The 21,100-nt window shown below is 38.7% G+C and overlaps 1 protein-coding gene across 1 annotated transcript in view; it reads left to right on the top strand.

Annotated features, from left to right (window-relative positions):
- The window catches only part of LOC135745481 (apolipoprotein B-100-like), a 58,919-nt gene that overhangs the window by 34,240 nt on the left and 3,579 nt on the right, over positions 1-21,100 (top strand). The window contains 8 exon segments of the mRNA XM_073816318.1: positions 3,611-3,881; positions 6,451-6,580; positions 6,680-6,814; positions 8,765-8,902; positions 9,070-9,195; positions 10,957-11,028; positions 15,710-15,831; positions 16,062-16,254. Of these exon segments, the coding sequence (XP_073672419.1) occupies positions 3,611-3,881; positions 6,451-6,580; positions 6,680-6,814; positions 8,765-8,902; positions 9,070-9,195; positions 10,957-11,028; positions 15,710-15,831; positions 16,062-16,254 (1,187 nt within the window).

Raw genomic sequence — 21,100 nt, 5'->3', positions numbered from 1 at the left:
TATTGTATTTGCTTATGTTTAAGCAACCCTCTGTTAGGGAAAACACGTTTACTTTCGGTTTTAAAATAAGACGAGACTTTCAAATGTCACACAAACACACTCTTTGATTTAATTATTTGTAAAAACATTGGGTCTCATTCACTAATAATTGCGTACGTTTTTCGCATTTGTCACACACTTAAACTTCTCACGAAAACGTTCTGCTTAATTCACAACACGTATGTACGCACATGAGTTTGTTCTTATATTTGTTCTTACGTAAGTGAATTTGGAGTGTTCTACATGAGCAGCCGCGTGCACAGGGTTGGTAGTTTGCATAAAACACGCCCAAACCAGCACCATATAACCCCCAATTTCCACCAACTGCGGAATGGCGGCGGAGTCAATCGGTTTCCATTGAAGTCAATGTGTGTATTTCCAATGACTGCGCTCCGAATCCGTCACAGCTCCGGCCATCCGCAGCCCTCCGGCACAAATACGCAGAGCTTCTATTTTTGACGGATGCCGGACAGCTCATGGGTCCTCGTCACTTCAGCACGCAGCCGCAACAAATACGGAACTGGTGGGTATTGGCGGACGGCGGAGTGCGGAGCCGTAACGCAGCGGAGCCGATCTGCAGCCGCTCCGCAGTTGGTGGAATTTCCGGCGTAAGGGTTTTCCGAAAATTTAAGAACAGTTTGTCATAGAGGCAGAAGAGCTCGAAAAGAAATCCATGATCATATTTATTATCGGTAAAGTTCAGTTTTGCTTTGCATTTTTTATTTGGGAGGTTATGTTGTTGCTGGAGGAAGACAGGAGTAACATTATAGTATTGGATGTGTTAACAAATATGACATTGAATTAATATGACAGAGCATCTGTATTTAAAATAAAAAAGACAGGAGATCAAGTGATTGATTGCTTGGACTTCTCGTTACATTATGTTTATATTAGGCATTAAGCAGAAGCTTTCATATAGAGATTTAAAAAGTGAGGAAGGAAAGCGTGAAGATTTGTCATTACGTGCATCTTCTTTATGTGTAGAAAAAATAAGTAGGCTATGTTAATGTATAATATAATGTATATAATAATAATAATATAGATAATGTATAATAATATATAATACAGAAAATATTATTATGTAAATTTTATATATCAACAGTGAGTGCGTTTACATGCACAGAGTAAGCGGATAACTATTAAAAATCTGCTTATTATAAAAAACTGTTTTCATGCGTTTACATGCAAATCAATAAACCGGCTATGCAGACAACTGCGTTTACATGGGACTTGGAGAATTATCAGTTTTCTCGGAGGCAGTGACGTCACCACCTATAGTACATAATAGTCGATCAAAAAGCCAACGGCATATCTGTCTTAAGCTGTACTGTTGTATCTCTCCTCGTGTCTGCAGAACCTGTAAATGTAACATGAGCTTCTATTTTAACAGTTTCTCTGCCAACTGCTTTAGTCGAGCGGAGACTTATGCGTTACCTTGCGCTTACTTCCGCGTGTGACGTTTATCTTTCATACGCGGAGACATGCGCACATGGACAAAACCATGAGAAAGCCGGTTAAGGTGTTTACATGCCACGTGAAATCGGCGTAATGAGCAAAAAACTACCTGTGCCGATCGGTTTTTGCTTACGCCGTTTATGGGCTTTCCCCGATTTAAGAAAACCGTTTTACGCGTTTACATGACCTCACATGTTATCAGTTTATTAAGCATAATCGGCGTAAGACTGTGCATGTAAACGCACTCACTATCATACACATTATAATTATAGGCTAGAATTTTATTATTGTGTATGTGATTATTGTGTATGTGATTATTGTGTATGTGATTATTGTGTACGAGTGGCTTTGTTTTCTTGAATTTTTGCATACATGTAGAAGACATTTTGATACAAAAGGTTTTGTTGAATCATGATTTGTACGCACAAAGTTGTACATGCTTGGTGAATGAGACCTAATGTCTAGGGGTGCACACTGCACAGATAAATGCTGAAATACACTAATAATACATACGTGGCCGATTACTATTCTGAATCGCACAGCCGATATTATTCACAGCTATTTCATGTACTATGGCTTTTGATCAGTAAGTAAATTGATCTGAAATCACTGTTAGTTTGAATCGTTTATAACGTGCATTGGAAAAAGCAGCACTTGTTAAGCATAATTATTACACATATACTTTATTATCATGAAAATACCTGAAAAGGTTTTCAAAACCAGCAATATAAATATATCCTTATAACTTTTATAACAATTTCCTGGACCTACATGTCATAGTTTTGTGTGTGTGGTTTATTGTCTGCAGTGCATATTGAGTTTCTGCACGAGAGCGCCCTCTGGCTTTAGGATGTAACGTCTTTTCACAGTAATTCATTGAGAAGCATAGCAAGCACCCCTAACAATTTCATATATATTAAAAGAAACATTTAAATTTAATTTGTGTGCAGTATTAAACTGTACCTGCAGCATCTGCGTCACTGTGTGTTATTAGTTTTGAGTGGTTGTTATCTGGGAATAACAAACTTGCAAATGTCACGACTGGCCAATCAGAATCAAGCAATCCAACGAGCTGTGTCATAATAATTGTTAAGTAGCCGTTTCAAAACATTTGTCTTGTAGTGTTAAATAAGTAGTTCATCTCTTCAAATGTTACCAGAGCTTTCATTTAGTAGTAAACAAATGTTAAAAAAAATAAACCGGCAAGCAAACAAATTGTCAGACCTGTTCATTTTGTATATCTGTAGTCTGGGAAACAAACACCCTAAGCCTGGGTTCCTTTGCTATACCTGTAAAACCGGTTTGTCAGGTGCCTGAGCTTAGTATATTTTCATGTAGTCACGATACCAAAATTCTGACTTTGATTTCCCAGTAAAGTGTCATGATACTGAATAGATAACATGGCAAAAACTAAAACATCAGGATAAGTAATTTATTAATAGATTAACGAATATATGGAACTTAAAATTCTTCTTTAAATATTAATAAAAAACACCAAAAGCTCTCACTGAAACATGGCTGGATTTACACTGCATATCTTGATGCCCAATTCCTGTTTGTTGCCTGTTTCCAATTATTTTGACGACCCGCCTACATCATCTTTTAAAAGCGGCTCGTATCTGATTTACACTAAACACTTGGCAAAACAATTTATGGTGGACATACTGACCCAGAAAAACTTAAAGCACAGAGGCCATAAAATGTTGCAATATGCAATGGACACAGAGAAAATGATTGTACAAGATTGGAGAGCTTTATTTCTGTAACAAGACATAAAAGTTCAACATCACTCCAGTAAGCGGAGCCATCGTCCTGAGTTGATGTCATTTTCCAGCGTCACATTTTTAATGACACACAACATGTCTTATGATGGGAATATCCAATCTGTCCGATTACACTGCGGACGCGAATGTATTCGATTCATATCCGATTTATTTCCACATATTGAATAGAAGGCCTTAAACCATTAAGAGAATATCAGATTTTATGCACTTTGATTTTGATTGGGCCATTTACTCAGAAAGTGATGCAACCAAATCTCTCCACTTTTGCTTTTTTAAGTAAAGTAAACAACATTCTCATCAAACTCGAAATCTGTTTTTCTTACAATTCCCAGGTGGTCTGCCCAATGGCAGCGGCCGTTTTATTTCTGCCGCCCCAGGAGCAGAAACCAAATACAACAGGAGCTCAGGCAGTACCTCCAGTCTGTTCAGCTCCAGCAGTCAGCTGTTCCCCCCACCACGAGCCCGATACAGCCGCTCGGACGTCATGCCTTCAGGACGCAGCCGCTTACTGGAGGACTTTCGAAACAACCGCTTCCCAAACCTGCAGCTCCGAGACCTGCCGGGACACATGGTGGAGTTCTCTCAGGATCAGCATGGTTCCAGGTGCCAACACTTTACACTTTGTTTTAGGGATGTGCATTTATGTCATTTTTTCATTTCGATTAATCCATAGGTCTGAAGAACGAGTACTCGATTAACTGGGGGCGGGGCAATCAAAGGGGCGGGGCGTACACGTCATGGTGAAACTGAAAATATTTTTATTAAAAACACTCAAATAAAACTTAATTTCGAAGAAACTATGACAGAACAGTGAACACATACTGGAGTTTTAATGAATTAAATGTTTTTTTTTTTTAAGTTATATTTTTGGGCCATTTTGCCTTTATTGATAGACAGTAGTAATTGAAAGGCGACAGGAAAGTATAGGGTGAAGAGAGGGGTATGAGATCAGCAAAGGACCTCGAGCCGGGATTCGAACTCGGGTCGCCGGAAGTGCATTTGCACCATATGTCGGAGCACTGTCCACTACACCAGGGGTTCCCAAACTTTTTTTCCTGCGCACCCCCTTCTATGTCCCAACCGGGTTGGCGCACCCCCAATCCCCATTTAAAAAAAATCCAAAAAAGCTTTATTTTCTCACCATAAATACTCATGTTTAATCATGCGCAAATAACCAAGGGCTGGTTGCACTAGCCGGACGTTAAGAAGTTGGGTGGAATAGTCCTACGTCGGGCTTAGCTACGTCCAACATTGTGAAAAATATTTACGCCTATTGCACCATCTGAAACTACGCTCAGCGTAGATGATGCGCGCCCCCGTGTATGCGTTTAACCACTGTGATATTTAGACGCCATTCGAGTTTACTATGGTAAAAAACGTACACTTACTGCCGTCAGCTAATAGATGACATATGAGAGGTTTCCTCATGTTTACCAGTGCGTCACGTGCAGACCCATCAAACACATTAACGAAAGCCTTTACTGTTCGCACAAAAGGTGTATAATAGTTTGCAGATTCATTATAACAGCTCAAGTTTCAAACAAAATTAAATAAAAGCTTTTAATAAATTCTCTACAGTAAGTATTTATGTATTTTATTATATAATTCATTGGCGGTCTCTTTACCATGCATGAAAACACATTGCTCGCGTATCCTGTGCCCATGTCTCGTCACATTTCATTATTTCTATTTTTGCCATAAAAAAGTCTCTCTCTCTTGGTCCCTCTCCTCCTTCGTGACTAACAACTTTATCATAAGACGACCCACACTTGACAGTTTCCCTGATTTCAGTCAGTTAAGCATATTTATAATATATATGGAATGAATGAAACGAGTTGGCACGCATATAGCGGCTGCAGTGCATAACAGAAGAGCAGTGCGTAGAAAAAGACAGCAGCTGTCTTCTACGTTTCTATCAAATAAATAATAACTAATTACTAATAAATTATAGTTTTTATTTAAAATAAAAGCGATTACAAAGGAAATGTTTACTGTTCATTTTTTTATTTATTTATTGTATGTAAAAATCCCACTTAAAGAAACAGACCGCCATTACATTTTTCCTCTAGCGCACCCCCTGGTGGCAGCTCGCGTACCCCTGGAGGTGCGCGTACCACACTTTGGGAATCCCTGCACTACACCATCGGCTCCGACGAATTAAATGTTTTTTACAGAAACCTCTAACAGGAAAAGCTGCGTGATGGAATGAAACTAAAGGGTTAACAAACACAAACCGAAGCGCTCTGCATAATATTAAGCCTTTATACAACATAAATGTACAACGTGCATCTATCTGCATAAATGCAAGACTTCAACTAAGTTTTCAACTAAGTTATCTAAAAAAAAGAAAGTTTAACTCCCTTTGTGGATGTGCATCATAAACAGCGCACTTTTAAACACGTCCAGTCAAAGCACAAGCTTCATAACATTAAGCAGCTTTAAGTGTTTTGCTATCATTTTAGCATTTAGCTGTGTCGTGTCGTCCTCTTACCTTAGTCAAGATGTAAAGTCTATCTCTTGACATTTGATGTTTAAATATGAGATGATAACCCATTGAACTTTTGACGGCGGTGTACATTTTACAACTGACTGACTGTATTTCCGAAGATCACGGCATCCTTTTAAACCATAGTGCCTCAGTGATGTGAGGTGTGACCGGCTTCGCGGGCTCGCGGGCTGCCGCGCATTACGCAGACCGGCGGGTTGCTGATGCGCGGTCGCGCGGCATCTGTTTGTTTTTGAATCACGCATGGTAATGTAACTGATGTCATACGTCGGTCTGCGTAGCTCGACACGACGTCAAACACGCATCTCCAGACCCAGTCTTTACTACCACATGCGCTCGTAACGCTAACCAGACACCCAAATGCCGCCATATCCACAATAAATAAATAAATAAACCCACATGATCATCGTTTTCGTGATCGATCATCGATGCCACGTTCGAGTACTCGAGCAATCGAGTACTCGTGCCCATCCCTACTTTGTTTGGTCATAGCAACACCATTTTTATTGTGAAGAATTCAGATTATGTGTCTGATATTCAGTACATTTTGTTTAGCCATTTCAAACACCACCTGCTTAACTAAGTTAAGAACGTTCTCAGTTTCACTATATTGCCTGCTGGTCATGGTTTCTCTTCTTAATTTAATGTCTTTACCTCATTGTGCAGGTTTATCCAGCAGAAGTTGGAGCGTGCTACCCCTGCAGAGAGACAGATGGTTTTTGGGGAGATCCTACAGGCTGCATACCAACTCATGACTGATGTCTTTGGGAACTATGTCATTCAGAAGTTCTTTGAGGTAACTTGGTAACCACCTTTTACCGTCGTTTAAGTCCAAACTGTCTTTTTTGTTTCTGCTTTTTCAATTAATTGTATTCACTATCTTCGTCTGCTGTAGTTTGGCAGTGCGGATCAGAAACTCGCTCTTGCGACTCGCATCCGTGGACATGTTTTGCCACTGGCTTTGCAAATGTATGGTTGTCGAGTGATCCAAAAAGCTCTGGAGTCCATCTCCTCCGACCAGCAGGTAATTGTAAGTTGCCTTTTGTTTACTTTTCACATCACACCTCAACACAATTTAGATGAATTGTTGCGATTTATTACCAAAGTCATTTTAGTTGTTTATTAGTCATCCTAACATAGTGATCACTTGTCTTCTTACTGTTTAAGGACTAAAATATTATATATATTTAAAATATTCAACAATCTTAAAATGTAAGTCGACAGATTAATCAGCACCATGCTGTTGTAAAAATCCATGTCGATAGTTTTTCTGAGTTACATCCATTGCTTCATATCATTATGAAAAAATATTCTGCTGATTAGATGCTGCGTTAGCAGAGAAACAACAACAGAAACTTAACTGTGCGTTCACACCGGCGAGAGCATCAAAAAAACCTCTGCCTGCCCTGCCAACGACGCTATAAAAAATATAGTTTACAATAATGCATTCTTTGGAATTCTCTTAAGCGGACGTTTCCGCCTTCCGATTGGTTGCCGCGTCATGGCTCATTACCATAAAGCTGAGCTGATTTCAACTCTCCTCGACGCTCACACCGTACATGACGTGCCACGTCGCTGATCGCCGGAGCTCTCATTGAAAATAAATGCCTTCCGGAAAATTTGACGCTCTCGCCCGTGGCGATGTAAAAGCACAACAAGTTTATCATCAAGGCTAACAGGACGCTAATATTAGTAGTACCTCAAACAGTTAAACAAAAATATGCGCAGATAAATTCAAACCAAATGTTTAATGTCATGATTATTATCATCCATTTGGATTAGTTTATATCCAGCTGGTTACTTTTATCCATGATTTAATCGGCTAAGCTGCATATTTTAAGTTAAGAAAGCGAACAATATGTGGCTGTCGGCTACATTAACATATCTAACAAAAATTTATTGAAAAAAGATTTTAATTTATTGCTTTTATTATAACTTCAATACAATAATTTAATTAATATATTTTTATTTATACATTTATTTTATTAAGGGCTGGGTCTTTGAAGTATGCGTCCTCAAATGCAAGGGCTCATCCTTTGAATTTTGCAGCCTCTGAAGTCCATAATTGCAGCGTTTGGGGGTCGGAGCATTCGAATTGGGATAAAGCTTATGACATGTTTGGTTTTGAGCAGTGCTTCCCAATCCTGGCCCTCGAGTACCCCCTCCCAAAATGTTTTAGGTGTCTCCTTATTTAACACAACTGATTAAACTCATCAGCTTGTTAGTGAGACCTGTTTACCATTTTGGAAGGAGGCTGATAAGCTGAATCAGGTGTTTTAAAAAAGGGGACATCTGAAACTTTTTGGTAGGGGGTGCTCGAGGACCAGGTTTGGGAAGCACTGGTTTTGAGGAATAGGAAATTACTTTGTCTCTACAGTTCTACTTCGTTTCAACACAAATAATAATTTTATATTTAAATGCAGTCATTATAAAGTTCAAATAAGCTTAAAATATGCATTTTTTTCTCAGAAACATATAATTATGCTTTAATAGATGTAAAATTAAATCATTTAAGTCATTTGAATTACTTAAATAATGGATGAATTTGCTTTTGGAGCTTTGACATGTTGTCTCCCATATAAGAGAATAACATGACATTATTTTAATATAGAATAATTTGTTTGTACATGAAAAAACAAAGTCTCATGCATTGGGGATGATTATTGGTGTTTATCCAAAGTGACTTACAGTACATTCCATCTATATAATATTACTTTAGAATGTGATCCCTGGAGTGAAAGTCATAAACTTCACATTGCTCACATAATGCTCTACCAATTAAGCTACAGGAAACTGTGTTAAGGACCTTTTTATTTCCTATAATCCATTATGAAATAAGTTCTTAAGAAAAAAATTAAAAATACTTTTCCAGAGCACAAATCTGTTGTAAATTGGAAGTTATAAAGCCTGTTTTTTTTATGTCCAGCAGTGTGAATGATGAACAACAGCAGTGTTACATTTATATTGTTTTTTTTTTCAGAGTGATATTGTGCGAGAATTGGATGGCCATGTGCTTAAGTGTGTGAAGGATCAGAATGGGAATCATGTGGTGCAGAAATGTATCGAATGTGTCCAACCCCAGGCTCTTCAGTTCATCATTGATGCCTTCCAGGGCCAGGTATTATCTCAGAAACCCTCTTTTTCTTACCCACAACACATTTACACGAGATCACATGGTGATTATTAATACTGTATGTGCAATGATATGCTTCCAGTTCACCAATTCTTAATTACGTTCTTATAAAGTGCTTGTTTCATGTTCATTATGTGTTTTTTTGCGTGTAGGTGTTTGTTTTGTCCACTCACCCGTATGGCTGCAGGGTAATCCAGCGTATCCTGGAGCACTGTACTCAGGAGCAGACCCTACCCATCCTGGAAGAACTCCATCAGCACTCAGAGCAACTGGGACAGGTATGATTTCTCCACACTCACATCCAGAAAGGGAGCTGTGATCTCTCTGATGTCTATCACCTTTACTGTAGTTTAGGGTTTGTATTGGGTGGCCTCTCTTCTTCTCATTCTTCAAAATGACTCCAATAGATATGACAGATTGTGTAGAATGCAGGGATAGGTCACATAGGTACAAACTTGGGTCATTAAGCACTTGCTCACTGCGCTCATTTAAAGACACAGTATTTTCTTGTTTTATAAAACTAGTCGCAGAGTAGGTCTATCAGTTACAAGATTATCTTCCTTTCTCATCATAGTTAAAGTTCTCTCACTCATGTTAGTAGCAACACAGTAGTAGAGACTTTATGATGATGATGATGGGAAAATAGCCCAGAAAATGAATGAAACCATTGTTGTGGAGACGTTGGTAGCATTTTTTTTTTCTCCCGCTTCCCACGGCCTCATCCACCTGCACTCTTTTTTTTTTTGCTCTGTAGCATTTCAGTTGGATGTTGCTCATTGCTGCTCTCTTGCTGTTTGCAAACCAGAAAACCTGCGGCATTATTAACGCTTTTTATATTTATTGCTCTGTAGAAGGATGTGTATTCGTGCACACGCATAGTTTTTCTTCACAAAGTAACGTCACCAACTACTGGTCTAGCACACATAAAACTGAATTTTTAGTCATTTTAGACCGCATTGTTATGTGAAAGTGAAAAAAAAGGTACATGCACAGACAAATGTTTCCGTTTTCACTATGTTGTTATCGTGTGAACTTAGCCTTAAGAGGCGGTTCCATTGACTTCCATTCATACGCATGCGAATGCATCAGACTGAAAATGCAAGCTCGTGCGAAGATATTTCACATTCCGCATAGCAAAGTTTAAGTCTTATGAACTTTGATCTGCGAATTTGTATCACGTGAAGATATGTGACCAGTAGAAAACCGGTACGTCATGGCATGACCTTTCTACAGAAAAGCAAAGAAAAGAACTTGTATTGATGAAGTGCTCCCTGCCCATATTCACAGTAACGTCCGAAAAATAGTCTAGTGTGATCGCCCCTTTAGTCAGCAACAGGCTTGCGCTGTGATTGGTGAAGATCTAGGGCTTGTCGCATATTTAAAACCTGAAAGTGTAAAGCTAAGTTTTGCAGTGTGCTTTGCTTGCATAGATGAAATGTAAGGAATCAGATAAAGATTTTCTTTAAAACGGCTTTTCTGGTCAGACTTTATGAAGGCGCGGTTTCCCGATCAGGGTTTAGGCTAATCCAGGACTAGGCCTTATTTATATTAGGTCATTTTAAGAAGTTTTTACAAACATACCTTACAAAAAACACTACATGTGTGCATCTTGAGACAAAAAATGTCACCGATATACTTTAAAATTATTCATGAACTAATAGTAAGCGATTTAAACATGCATTTTTGTCTGGGACTAGGATAAGCCCTGTCTTGGAAACCACCCCGTGGAGTCTAAAAGGTTTTGCTAACTTTTAATTCAAAACCTTCAGCAGACCAGTCAACATATTGTGAATGAAACTTTTCATCTGATCCTAGTCTTTTGGGTGAATGGAAAAGAGGCCACACAATGAGAAAGTAGTTGGGTGGTGATGATTGCATGACATTTTCTGCATGACCTGTGAATGTATTTGTACCATTTGCCTATTTAATTGTAGCATATTCAGTTGCTATGCAGGATGTTCATGTGTCCAGTTAGATATGCTTAATGGATTTTGATGCAAAACATCACCCACCCCTTGACCCCCACTTATTTTATCTAGAAATATCAAGGCGTTTCTTTGGAGATGACCCCCAAAACATATTATACAGTGTCCAGCGATGCACTGTTCAAGGTCAGAGTCAAGCGTCCTTCCTCCTAATGAAAACCTCCTGGCGTCTCCTCGTCTCCCTTCTAACCAGCCTGTGTCTAACACCTAGATGCCTCTTCTCCACTTACTATTTGCTTTGCAGGGTTCCTGTCCCTTACACGCCTCCTCTTTCACACGCTTGCCTTCCTTTATTTCTTCCTCCTGCTCTGCTGTCTGCCTTTAATTTACTTATTATACAATTTAGACCTCAGTGTTGACAGCTTGTTTGATTTGACAAGAATGTGGCTGTGAGGTACGAGTGGCACAATACCAAGATGTCAGTCATTTATATCAATACCAGTGCAATTTTACCACTTTAAAAAATAATATGCTAAACATACTCCGTTAAAGCTGCAGTCTGTAACTTTTGCCTCTCTATCACCATCTCTGTTTAAAACATAAAATTGCAGTTATTTGTGGAAACATTTTCTGTACATGCATTGTGCCACTCCGCTATGCTGTGCAGATAAATCTGTTTAGTTTGTTTTATCTGACAAAATAGGAAAAAAATAATCTGAGCAAGTAATATGTTGCTTTTTATGTTTTGTTCTGACTAAATGAAAATTTAAATGTTGTAAAACTTAAATGGCATTGCTCATGTTTTACCTATCCAAAAGAGAAAGTCATCTCTAACTGGGTTTCCATTATTTCGTATTTTATGTGCATTTTGAAGTATCCCATAAGAAATGCCAAATTTGGAATAAAAATCCCACAATTTGCAAAAATCTTTTAGAGCTCGCTTGAAGCGGTTTCTGAACTTGTGCGAATAGGTGTTAATGCGATAATTGGAGATGAAAACGAATTTGCAGAATAGATTGACGTAGTGAACATTAAGCCCACTTGACTCATCGTCTAGCTCTTTCATCCAAAGTTGTCTTTCCAATATGTGGTCATAATGCCCTTGCTGCTAGTGCCTGCTTTGTTTGTCTTTTTTAATGCGAATTTTGAAAATATTTGTTTCATGTTTTGATAAACCCAGCTTCTGATATTAACGCGTTTTAGCACTAGCTTTGTCATGTACGTACTGGAGGTTCTCTTTAGTTTTCAGTGTTTTTATATATATATATAAAAATGAAATACAAATATCAATTCCTTTTTGTTTTTCCCTCATTAACAAGTACTAAGGGTGGACACAAACATGAACAATCCCAACCCTCAGTCCCCACCCACCCCGAAGGAGGAGATTAAATACATATTTCAATTGAAAAAAGATAAATAAATAAATAAATAAATGAATAGAATAACCCCCAATTTCCACCCACTGCGGAAAGGCTGCGGATCTTCTGCGGAACGGCGGCGGAGTCGTCAATCGGTTTCCATTCAAGTCAATGTGTCTATTTCCACTGACTGCGCTCCGAATCCGTCACAGCTCCGGCCATCCGCTAGCCTGGTTGGTAGTTTTGCTTCGCTTCATAGACAGAGTCTGGCTGGGCATAATTGACAATCGTTTTCCTTCTCGTGGGAGGGGCTTGTCTGAAGTTTAAAATCATTGGTCTAAACGTAAGCCAATCACATAACGTTTGGATATGATGTGCGTTATGCGCCGGCTCAGCCGCATCGAATTTCTGCTGTAAAACACACGTATGATGTGAAAACAAACCCATCGAGCGAAATACCGGAGTTAACATGGCTATGAACGACTTCTGCAGATTATGTAAAGTAAATCGGGCCAGAGCTAGTTAAACACTATCCTTACGGTGTCTTTCCACTCACATCTAAGTGGAGGAACGCCCCTCTCTCCTCTCAAACTCTTCCACCAGACAGCCATAACCACATGTAAATTAAATCTTCCTACCTTATTTTCTGATTAATCAGGAACGTCACCAAAGAATGTTTGCCCACGCGTCCTCCACCATTAACTGTGAACAATGAAATTTCCTTCCATGATTTCTCGATTGTTGTGCATGTCAAGCTGTGCTGCACACAGTTTCTCTCTGACGATCGGTTATAGTTGATGAATTAAACTTTTCCCAAAACCTGTCGGGAGTGGGGCAACAACATAATCTCCATTCAAAATGTTTTACAAACACGCTTCTTGTTCGAGCTTAAGTTGGCAAGTGCCGGTTCTCCACAACAGAGCAAAAAGCTTTCTGTGCCTCCATGTCCACTACAAACTACAACCGTACATTCGGCGCTTAGCGTCTACGTCACGGCTCTCAGCCCGCCCTCTGTTCGTTGATTCGACGGTTGTTTTGAGACCTGAGGAAAACGGTTTGAATGGGAGGTATCTCGGACTGAGTACAGAATTGTAATGAAATTTAGCGGAAGTACAAAGTCTGACATAGTCTGGCTAGCCATCCGCAGCCCTCCGGCACAAATACGCAGAGCTTCTATTTTTGCCGGATGCAAAAATCCGGCGGAGCCATGACTTTATCGCGTGATCATACCTGAATTCGCGAGATCTTGTGTTTTTTTTCCTTTATTAAATCTTTGCAATACAAACATTACAACGTCATTAATACAGAAACAACAAATAATACACAAGAACAGAGACAGGGGGAGTTAAATGGTAAAGTATATGGTATAATAAATACATTAAAGATAGAGCATAAATAAATGGTTTTAGCAGCTTTCTTATTTTTTTTATTTTGGATGGATTTGATGTACTGCTCTGTCTACGCGAGATCTCGTGTTGTGATCTGGGCTGGTTTGTAAAAACGTCATAATTCAAGTCATAATTGGCGGAGACAGAACTAGGTATCGCGCGATCATCACGTGAATTTGTGAGACCTCATGGGTTCTTGTCACTTCAGCACTCAGCTGCTCTGCAACCAATACGGAACTGGTGGGTATTGGCGGACGGCGGAGTGTGGAGCCGTAACGCAGCGGAGCCGATCTGCAGCCGCTCCGCAGTCGATGGAAATCCGGCGTAATAATAAAAAGGAATAAAAAAATTGAATAGAAAAATAAACGGATGAATCTGTGGAATTATTAAATAAACATATTAAGGATCAGCAAAAGTAAGAGATGTGTTTTTAACAAAAGCAAGTAGAGGACATTTTCAGTTTTTAAACCTGAGGTTTTCACACTTTTTTGTCAGCTGTACCACCTGAGATTTTAATTAATTATTTCAATAATTTAACTCCCTGCTAGCGTTTTTTATAAAAGTTGCCAGCCAGTGCCAGCATTTTTCATGATTTTCACAAAAGTTCAATGCCATCCAGAAAATGTTCTTCTTTAAAAACATAAATACACAATATATCAAATGGAAGAAAATATGTCATCCTACTTTCATTAGCTGTTTGCCCTATGGCAAAACTTCTGCCAACTTGTCAATGGCGAGGAAAGAGTTAATAGCACATTTGCATGTTTAACTTTATAAATATTATTATTTTTAATCTGGTTTTAAAGTTTTTATCTGTAGTTATTGTTACCAGTTATTGGATCTTTTATTGCTATCAACGTATTTGTCTATTTTACGTAAGTTTTCTGATATATTATAGTGTTGTGTAATGGTCAAATGACATCCATAGTAAACATATAAAATATATATTTTTGTTAGAATTTTATTTAGATTTTTTTATTCTGAAATTATTTATTGACATTTTATGATTTAATTATAATTTATTATTTTTATCAACTCACGAACCCCCTGCAATTCCCCCACAAACCACCAGGGGTTTACGAACCTCAGTTTGGGAAACCCTGGTTTAAACGACAGATGATTCCCCAGATGTAAGGTGTAATAAATTGACGTGTTTACTTGATATTCCCCAGGTGATCGTCGCTTAACTTTACAGATAAAACGCTGCCATCTTAGATGACAAGTAACTGTTGAACCTTAGCAAACACACACATGCAATTTAGTTACCAAGCTCCTGCAAATGAAAAAAACCAACTGTTATAAACGTAAAGTTAGGAGACACTTTCTATGTCATTTGATTTATTTTTACCGTATAAAGTTAAGGACTGCAGCAAATATACATCAAGTTAAATTTAGCCTATAGTAATGTACTTATTAAATAGTAGATGGGTGAAGTGTCATCAGATATTATCCTCATCCATTTGACGCAGACGCTTAACTGTTTTTAACACTTGCAGCTTCGTTTTCATTTCTGTCAAACTAAATACGCCGTCTTCTCTGAGGTCTATTTCATCTCCTTCACACGCTATTTTCGATCATCTCTCTGCATTTCAGTGTTGTTATGGTATTTACTTTCTTCACAGTTGCTTTCTTTCTCTGCTCCACTGAAACACCTTCTTGGCATCTCGGACCAACACCTTTGATTTGTAGTGGGCATCCTTAATAGCTGAACTAATCTTGTTCAACTGAACCAACCCAAAACAGTAGTCACCACTCCTTCATTTGAGGGATCACTCCAAAGTTAAGACAGGCAGGAGGGTTTAAATCAAATGTCCTTATTGAAATATTGACTTGCCTTCACATTGATAATTGCTGTGTCTGTACTCAACTTGGTGCTGTAATGGTTTCTTATAGGGTCATGTGTAGTGCCAATTTTTAGGCCCAATCATATTCCAGAAGATGCTAGTGTTAATTCAGCAGTGGTAATGGGTTGCTTGTTTTGGGTTTACCCCAGTGAGGGGTTGGAGATTTCAGCTCATTAAGGTCAAATGAGAGGGTATGGTATTAAAATGTCACATTTTAAAACCGGACTGTTAGTCACGTCTCTTTCTCTTTTCATCTGCCCTTTGTCTCCAACTGCAGGATCAGTATGGTAACTATGTGATACAGCATGTTTTGGAGCATGGGCGTCCCGAAGACAAGAGCAAAATAGTGGCAGAGGTCAGAGGGAAGGTTCTGGCTCTGAGTCAGCATAAATTTGCAAGGTAGGTCAATACTGACAAAACTATCATTTAGTGCAGCACTGTACTGGGTGGAGTAATATTGCAATATTTATACCAGATGACTTGATAAGTTCAATAATGTGTGGCATCACATTGGTCACAAAGTCAAATGGAAAGCATGGTTTTAACAGTACGCAACAACATGATAGAGATTCACCTGAATTCACAGCTGTTTTGCTGATGTTATTTTTTTAAATATGTCTTTCCTTTAGTAATGTTGTAGAGAAGTGTGTGATTCATTCATCTCGTGCGGAGAGGGCCCTGCTTATAGATGAGGTTTGCTGTCAGAAGGACGGCCCCCACAGCGCGCTCTACACCATGATGAAGGACCAGTACGCCAATTATGTGGTGCAAAGAATGATTGACATGGCTGAGCCTGCCCAGCGCAAGATCATCATGCACAAGGTAAAAACCAGAAAACTATACCATTGGTCTGTTGCTTAAAGCTAGTTTAATGTAAGTTTGCTTTAGCAAACTGAGTTTTGGGGCTCAATAAGGTGGATTTGGTTTAAATCCATGATTATTGCCATGGCAGCTTGTGCTACATGGCTAACCGGCTACGGAGCAGGACCAAAGTCCCTTTAATAATGAAGTCGCATCCCTCATACCGCCATATTTGCAACGCCTCCAGTTCTTGTTAAAAAACAGACAAGCAAGAGCTGTCGATTCTGTGCATGCGCAAAACTCCTTTCCCAGACGATTCTGATTGATGATTGGCTCTTTTTACTGGAAAGTGGAACTAGACCAGCGATCTCCCCCATTCATATCCAGTGTTTCCCACAGAATTTTTCAAAATAATAGCAGTACAATGTGACTAACCAGAATAATCAAGGTTTTTAGTATATTTTTTATTGCTACGTGGCAAACAAGTTACCAGTAGGTTCAGTAGATTCTCAGAAAACAAACAAGACCCAGCATTCATGATATGCACGCTCTTAAGGCTGTGCAATTGGGCAATTAGTTGAATTAGTTGAAAGGGGTGTGTTCAAAAAAATAACAGTGTGGCATTCAATCACTGAGGTCATCAATTTTGTGAAGAAACAGGTGTGAATCAGGTGGCCCCTATTTAAAGATGAAGCCAACACTTGTTGAACATGCATTTGAAAGCTGAGGAAAATGGGTCGTTCAAGACATTGTTCAGAAGAACAGCGTACTTTGATTAAAAAGTTGATTGGAGAGGGGAAAATCTATAAAGAGGTGCAAAAAATGATAGGCTGTTCAGCTAAAATGATCTCCAATACCTTAAAATGAAGAGCAAAACCAGAGAGACGTGGAAGAAAACGGAAGACAACCATCAAAATGGATAGAAGAATAACCAGAATGGCAAAGGCTCAGCCAATGATCACCTCCAGGATGATCAAAGACAGTCTGGAGTTACCTGTAAGTACTGTGACAGTTAGAAGACGTCTGTGTGAAGCTAATCTATTTTCAAGAATCCCCCGCAAAGTCCCTCTTTTAAAAAAAAGGCATGTGCAGAAGAGGTTACAATTTGCCAAAGAACACATCAACTGGCCTAAAGAGAAATGGAGGAACATTTTGTGGACTGATGAGAGTAAAATTGTTCTTTTTGGGTCCAAGGGCCACCGGCAGTTTGTGAGACGACCCCCAAACTCTGAATTCAAGCCACAGTACACAGTGAAGACAGTGAAGCATGGAGCATGATATGGGCATGTTTTCCCTACTATGGTGTTGGGCCTATTTATCGCATACCAGGGATCATGGATCAGTTTGCATATGTTAAAATACTTGAAGAGGTCATGTTGCCCTATGCTGAAGAGGACATGCCCTTGAAATGGTTGTTTCAACAAGACAATGACCCAAAACACACTAGTAAACGGGAAAAATCTTGGTTCCAAACCAACAAAATTAATGTTATGGAGTGGCCAGCCCAATCTCCAGACCTTAATCCAATTGAAAACTTGTGGGGTGATATCAAAAATGCTGTTTCTAAAGCAAAACCAAGAAATGTGAATGAATTGTGGAATGTTGTTAAAGAATCATGGAGTGGAATAACAGCTGAGAGGTGCCACAAGTTGGTTGACTCCATGCCACACAGATGTCAAGCAGTTTTAAAAAACTGTGGTCATACAACTAAATATTAGTTTAGTGATTCACAGGATTGCTAAATCCCAGAAAAAAAAATGTTTGTACAAAATAGTTTTGAGTTTGTACAGTCAAAGGTAGACACTGCTATTTTTTTGAACACACCCCTTTCAACTAATTGCCCAATTGCACAGCCTTAAGAGCGTGCATATCATGAATTAGTCACATTGTACTGCTATTATTTTGAACAAGACTGTATGTGACGTCATTGCGTCATGTTTTACTATTCCGACGGGATTAGTTTTACATAGGGAGGTGGAAGAAAGCAATTATTATCAGAGCTTCTCAGTGATTTTTTTTCTGTCTGAATGCTCCATGTCAGTAATCATTACGGCAACTTTTACTTTCTGTAAAAAGGTCCGGAGAAATTACCTCTGGTAATACTAATCCTGTGCGAATACATCAGGGCTGCGTTCAGCCCCGACAAAACGTTGCACAATGTTTAATAAACAGAAACAGTGATGCGTTGCACACCCTGTTGTGATGACGCAAGAGTTGCAACTACGTTAGCTGAGAGGCCATTCTTTGTGTTCTTTTATAAATGTTTCTGAAGCCTGAGGAAATCGTTATAAATGTGTGTTTAATACTGTTAAATACCCTCCATGTTACAGTCACTGACCTGGCCGTCCAGAATGAAAGACAACATTCCAACTTGAACTCATTGAGAGAACTGTCTCTTTACTACCGCGTGGTTTTATACATCTTGTCGCTGATTGGACCGACATTTCTGACACACCCACCAAACACGTGAAAACGCTTCTAACACCTGTTGCATTCCGTTGCACACCGTTTCAAGGAAACATGTCGTTCAACCCGGAAACCGTAGCAAAACGTTGCGCACCGGTGTGAGATTGAACATGCCCCTGCTGTAAATAAACACGTAAATTACATCATTTCCTGTTAATTTGCGGGGTTCTTTTAAATATAAAAGCGCTTAAAGAAGCATTTACTTGCCAAGTCAGTGTCAAGTCAGTTCCTGAATAACACGACACAAACTTAAAAAAAGTCAAATTTACTTCTCAGAGGCACGGAACTGTTTCTGAAACTGACGTTCTCCCCAAACTGAAATTAAACACTGTGTCGCGTTTTCCTCATCTGTGTCATGTTGTTTGCACATCTGATATCAGGAAGCAAGGTAATGTGCACGTGAAGACGAGAGTTTACCCCTGTAAAACGAATCCCGTCCGAATAGGGCTATCTGTCACATTATATTGCAGTATATACTGAATGCTATTTTAGGCTACATATTATTTGTTCTGTTGTCTATAAAATAGTGACTATAGAGAACCCAGTAATGACCCATGACCCAGTAACTCTCGGTTTAATCCAACCAGCTCTTTCTTTAACTGCTGCTTAAAACGCGACATCGTCTGAAAAAATCATAATACATTACAATGAGGCTGTACTGATGATGCTCTTCTCATCAGTGTTGCTGTGTTATGAGCGCTTTTTTATTTAAATACGAGTGGTAGTTTTATTGTATATCGCGTATAGCGCAGACAATTTGTTGCAAATTCAGAAATATGAGAGAATACACGGTTGCCGTTAATACAGAACACGTGCACGGGCATACAGCATCATAGGTAGGGAGAGAGCTCGGACACAGACTCACACCGGAACGGGTATATGTGGGAAACACTACTGCTAACCTTTCGTTAAGTCATGAACACGATCAGTCGTCTTCTCTGTAATAACATCCGTGACGGTTGACGTTTTCACGAAAAAGAAAGTACACGGAGGAACGCGGAGTTAAAATACTCTTCACTGTTATGTGAGAGAGGCGTGCTGGCGCTGCACGGAGGGGCGTGGGCTGTTGAGGCGCTGACCGCAACGAGAGAGAGAGGGAGGCGCGCTGAGCGCTCGCTACAATGAATTAAGATGTATTAAATGGTAAAGTTTCAAATGTAAATGGAATCATGAAAAATCTATTTGTGGCGGATAGTGTTGATTCTGTGGCAGGCCGCCACAGATTAATCAATGTATGGGAAACACTGATATCAATACCAGTGATGTATCTTGTTAATATGAAATATCTTTGGTAAAAGAGAGCAAACCTTACTGGACCTGTGAGTAAAGTGATCAGCTGTGACATAAATCTGATGCATCACAGTAAACCCTTAGTGTTGATAAGAGCACTTTGACTGGAAAGAACATGAGGATAAACGCAGTCTTGTATTATATTATATTACAGCACACAAGGACAATAAAGACTACAATGCAGTTACTTATCATCTTAAACAATGTTTAGATTGAATTTACTGCCAAGATCTTTTGGAGTAGCCCTTTTTTTATTGCAATCAAAAAAGTAAGATACAGCGACATATATTCATTTTCCAAGTAATAAACATAGGAAATCATCAGATAACATAAGTACATGAAGTCTAGAAGAAATTCACATTTAGATCATGAAGGGGGAAAAACACAAACAAAGAAAAAAAAACAGAGGGCATTTTACAAGCAAATTTATTCCTAGTCATTATTCCTGTACTGTATTGTTCTTGTATTATTTCACAAATCTATTTCATTGATATGAAACTTTTTATTTTAAATGAAATTCCCTGAAATAGTTTTGATTTTTCAGGAAGTTTTATTCCCATTGCGAGACTATAAATACGTACTGTAGATGCCTAATCCAAAGGTTTACAAAGTTGCTTTCTGCAATTCCTATTTTAAACCCTTTATATTTATTTATTTTAGGGCTGGACGATATGGGCAAAAATGTTTATTGCCGGTATACTTCTAAATTTCAGTTGATGTGGTATAAATCTGATATCAGTATTAATGTTAAAAAAGCCATGGTCTAAACTGCAAAGAATGACCAAAACGAATGTCTGTGCATACAAATTTCAAAACAAATGAAGTCTATGAAGCCTCCTCCTATAAAACGATATTATGTTTATTTATTATTTGTATTTATCCTCAAGTTCAAACTAAATTAAATGTAAACTCACTGCCAAATAACAGACTTCAGGAGTCACCTTTAATATTAAGTTTCATCTGAATAACAATCAGTGATAAATGCTGTAAAGCAGGGGTCTCAAACTAATGGATCATTTTAATAACAAATTTTTCAGTCACAGTATTAACTTTCAGAGTTCCATGATTTTGATCAATTTACTATTATAGTAATTAGTGGAAAAATATTATT

Source organism: Paramisgurnus dabryanus, chromosome 12 (assembly GCF_030506205.2).
Source record: "Paramisgurnus dabryanus chromosome 12, PD_genome_1.1, whole genome shotgun sequence".
NCBI classification, from domain to species: domain Eukaryota; kingdom Metazoa; phylum Chordata; class Actinopteri; order Cypriniformes; family Cobitidae; genus Paramisgurnus; species Paramisgurnus dabryanus.
Note: the sequence above shows the minus strand (reverse complement) of the source record. Positions and strands in the feature narration are given on the sequence as shown.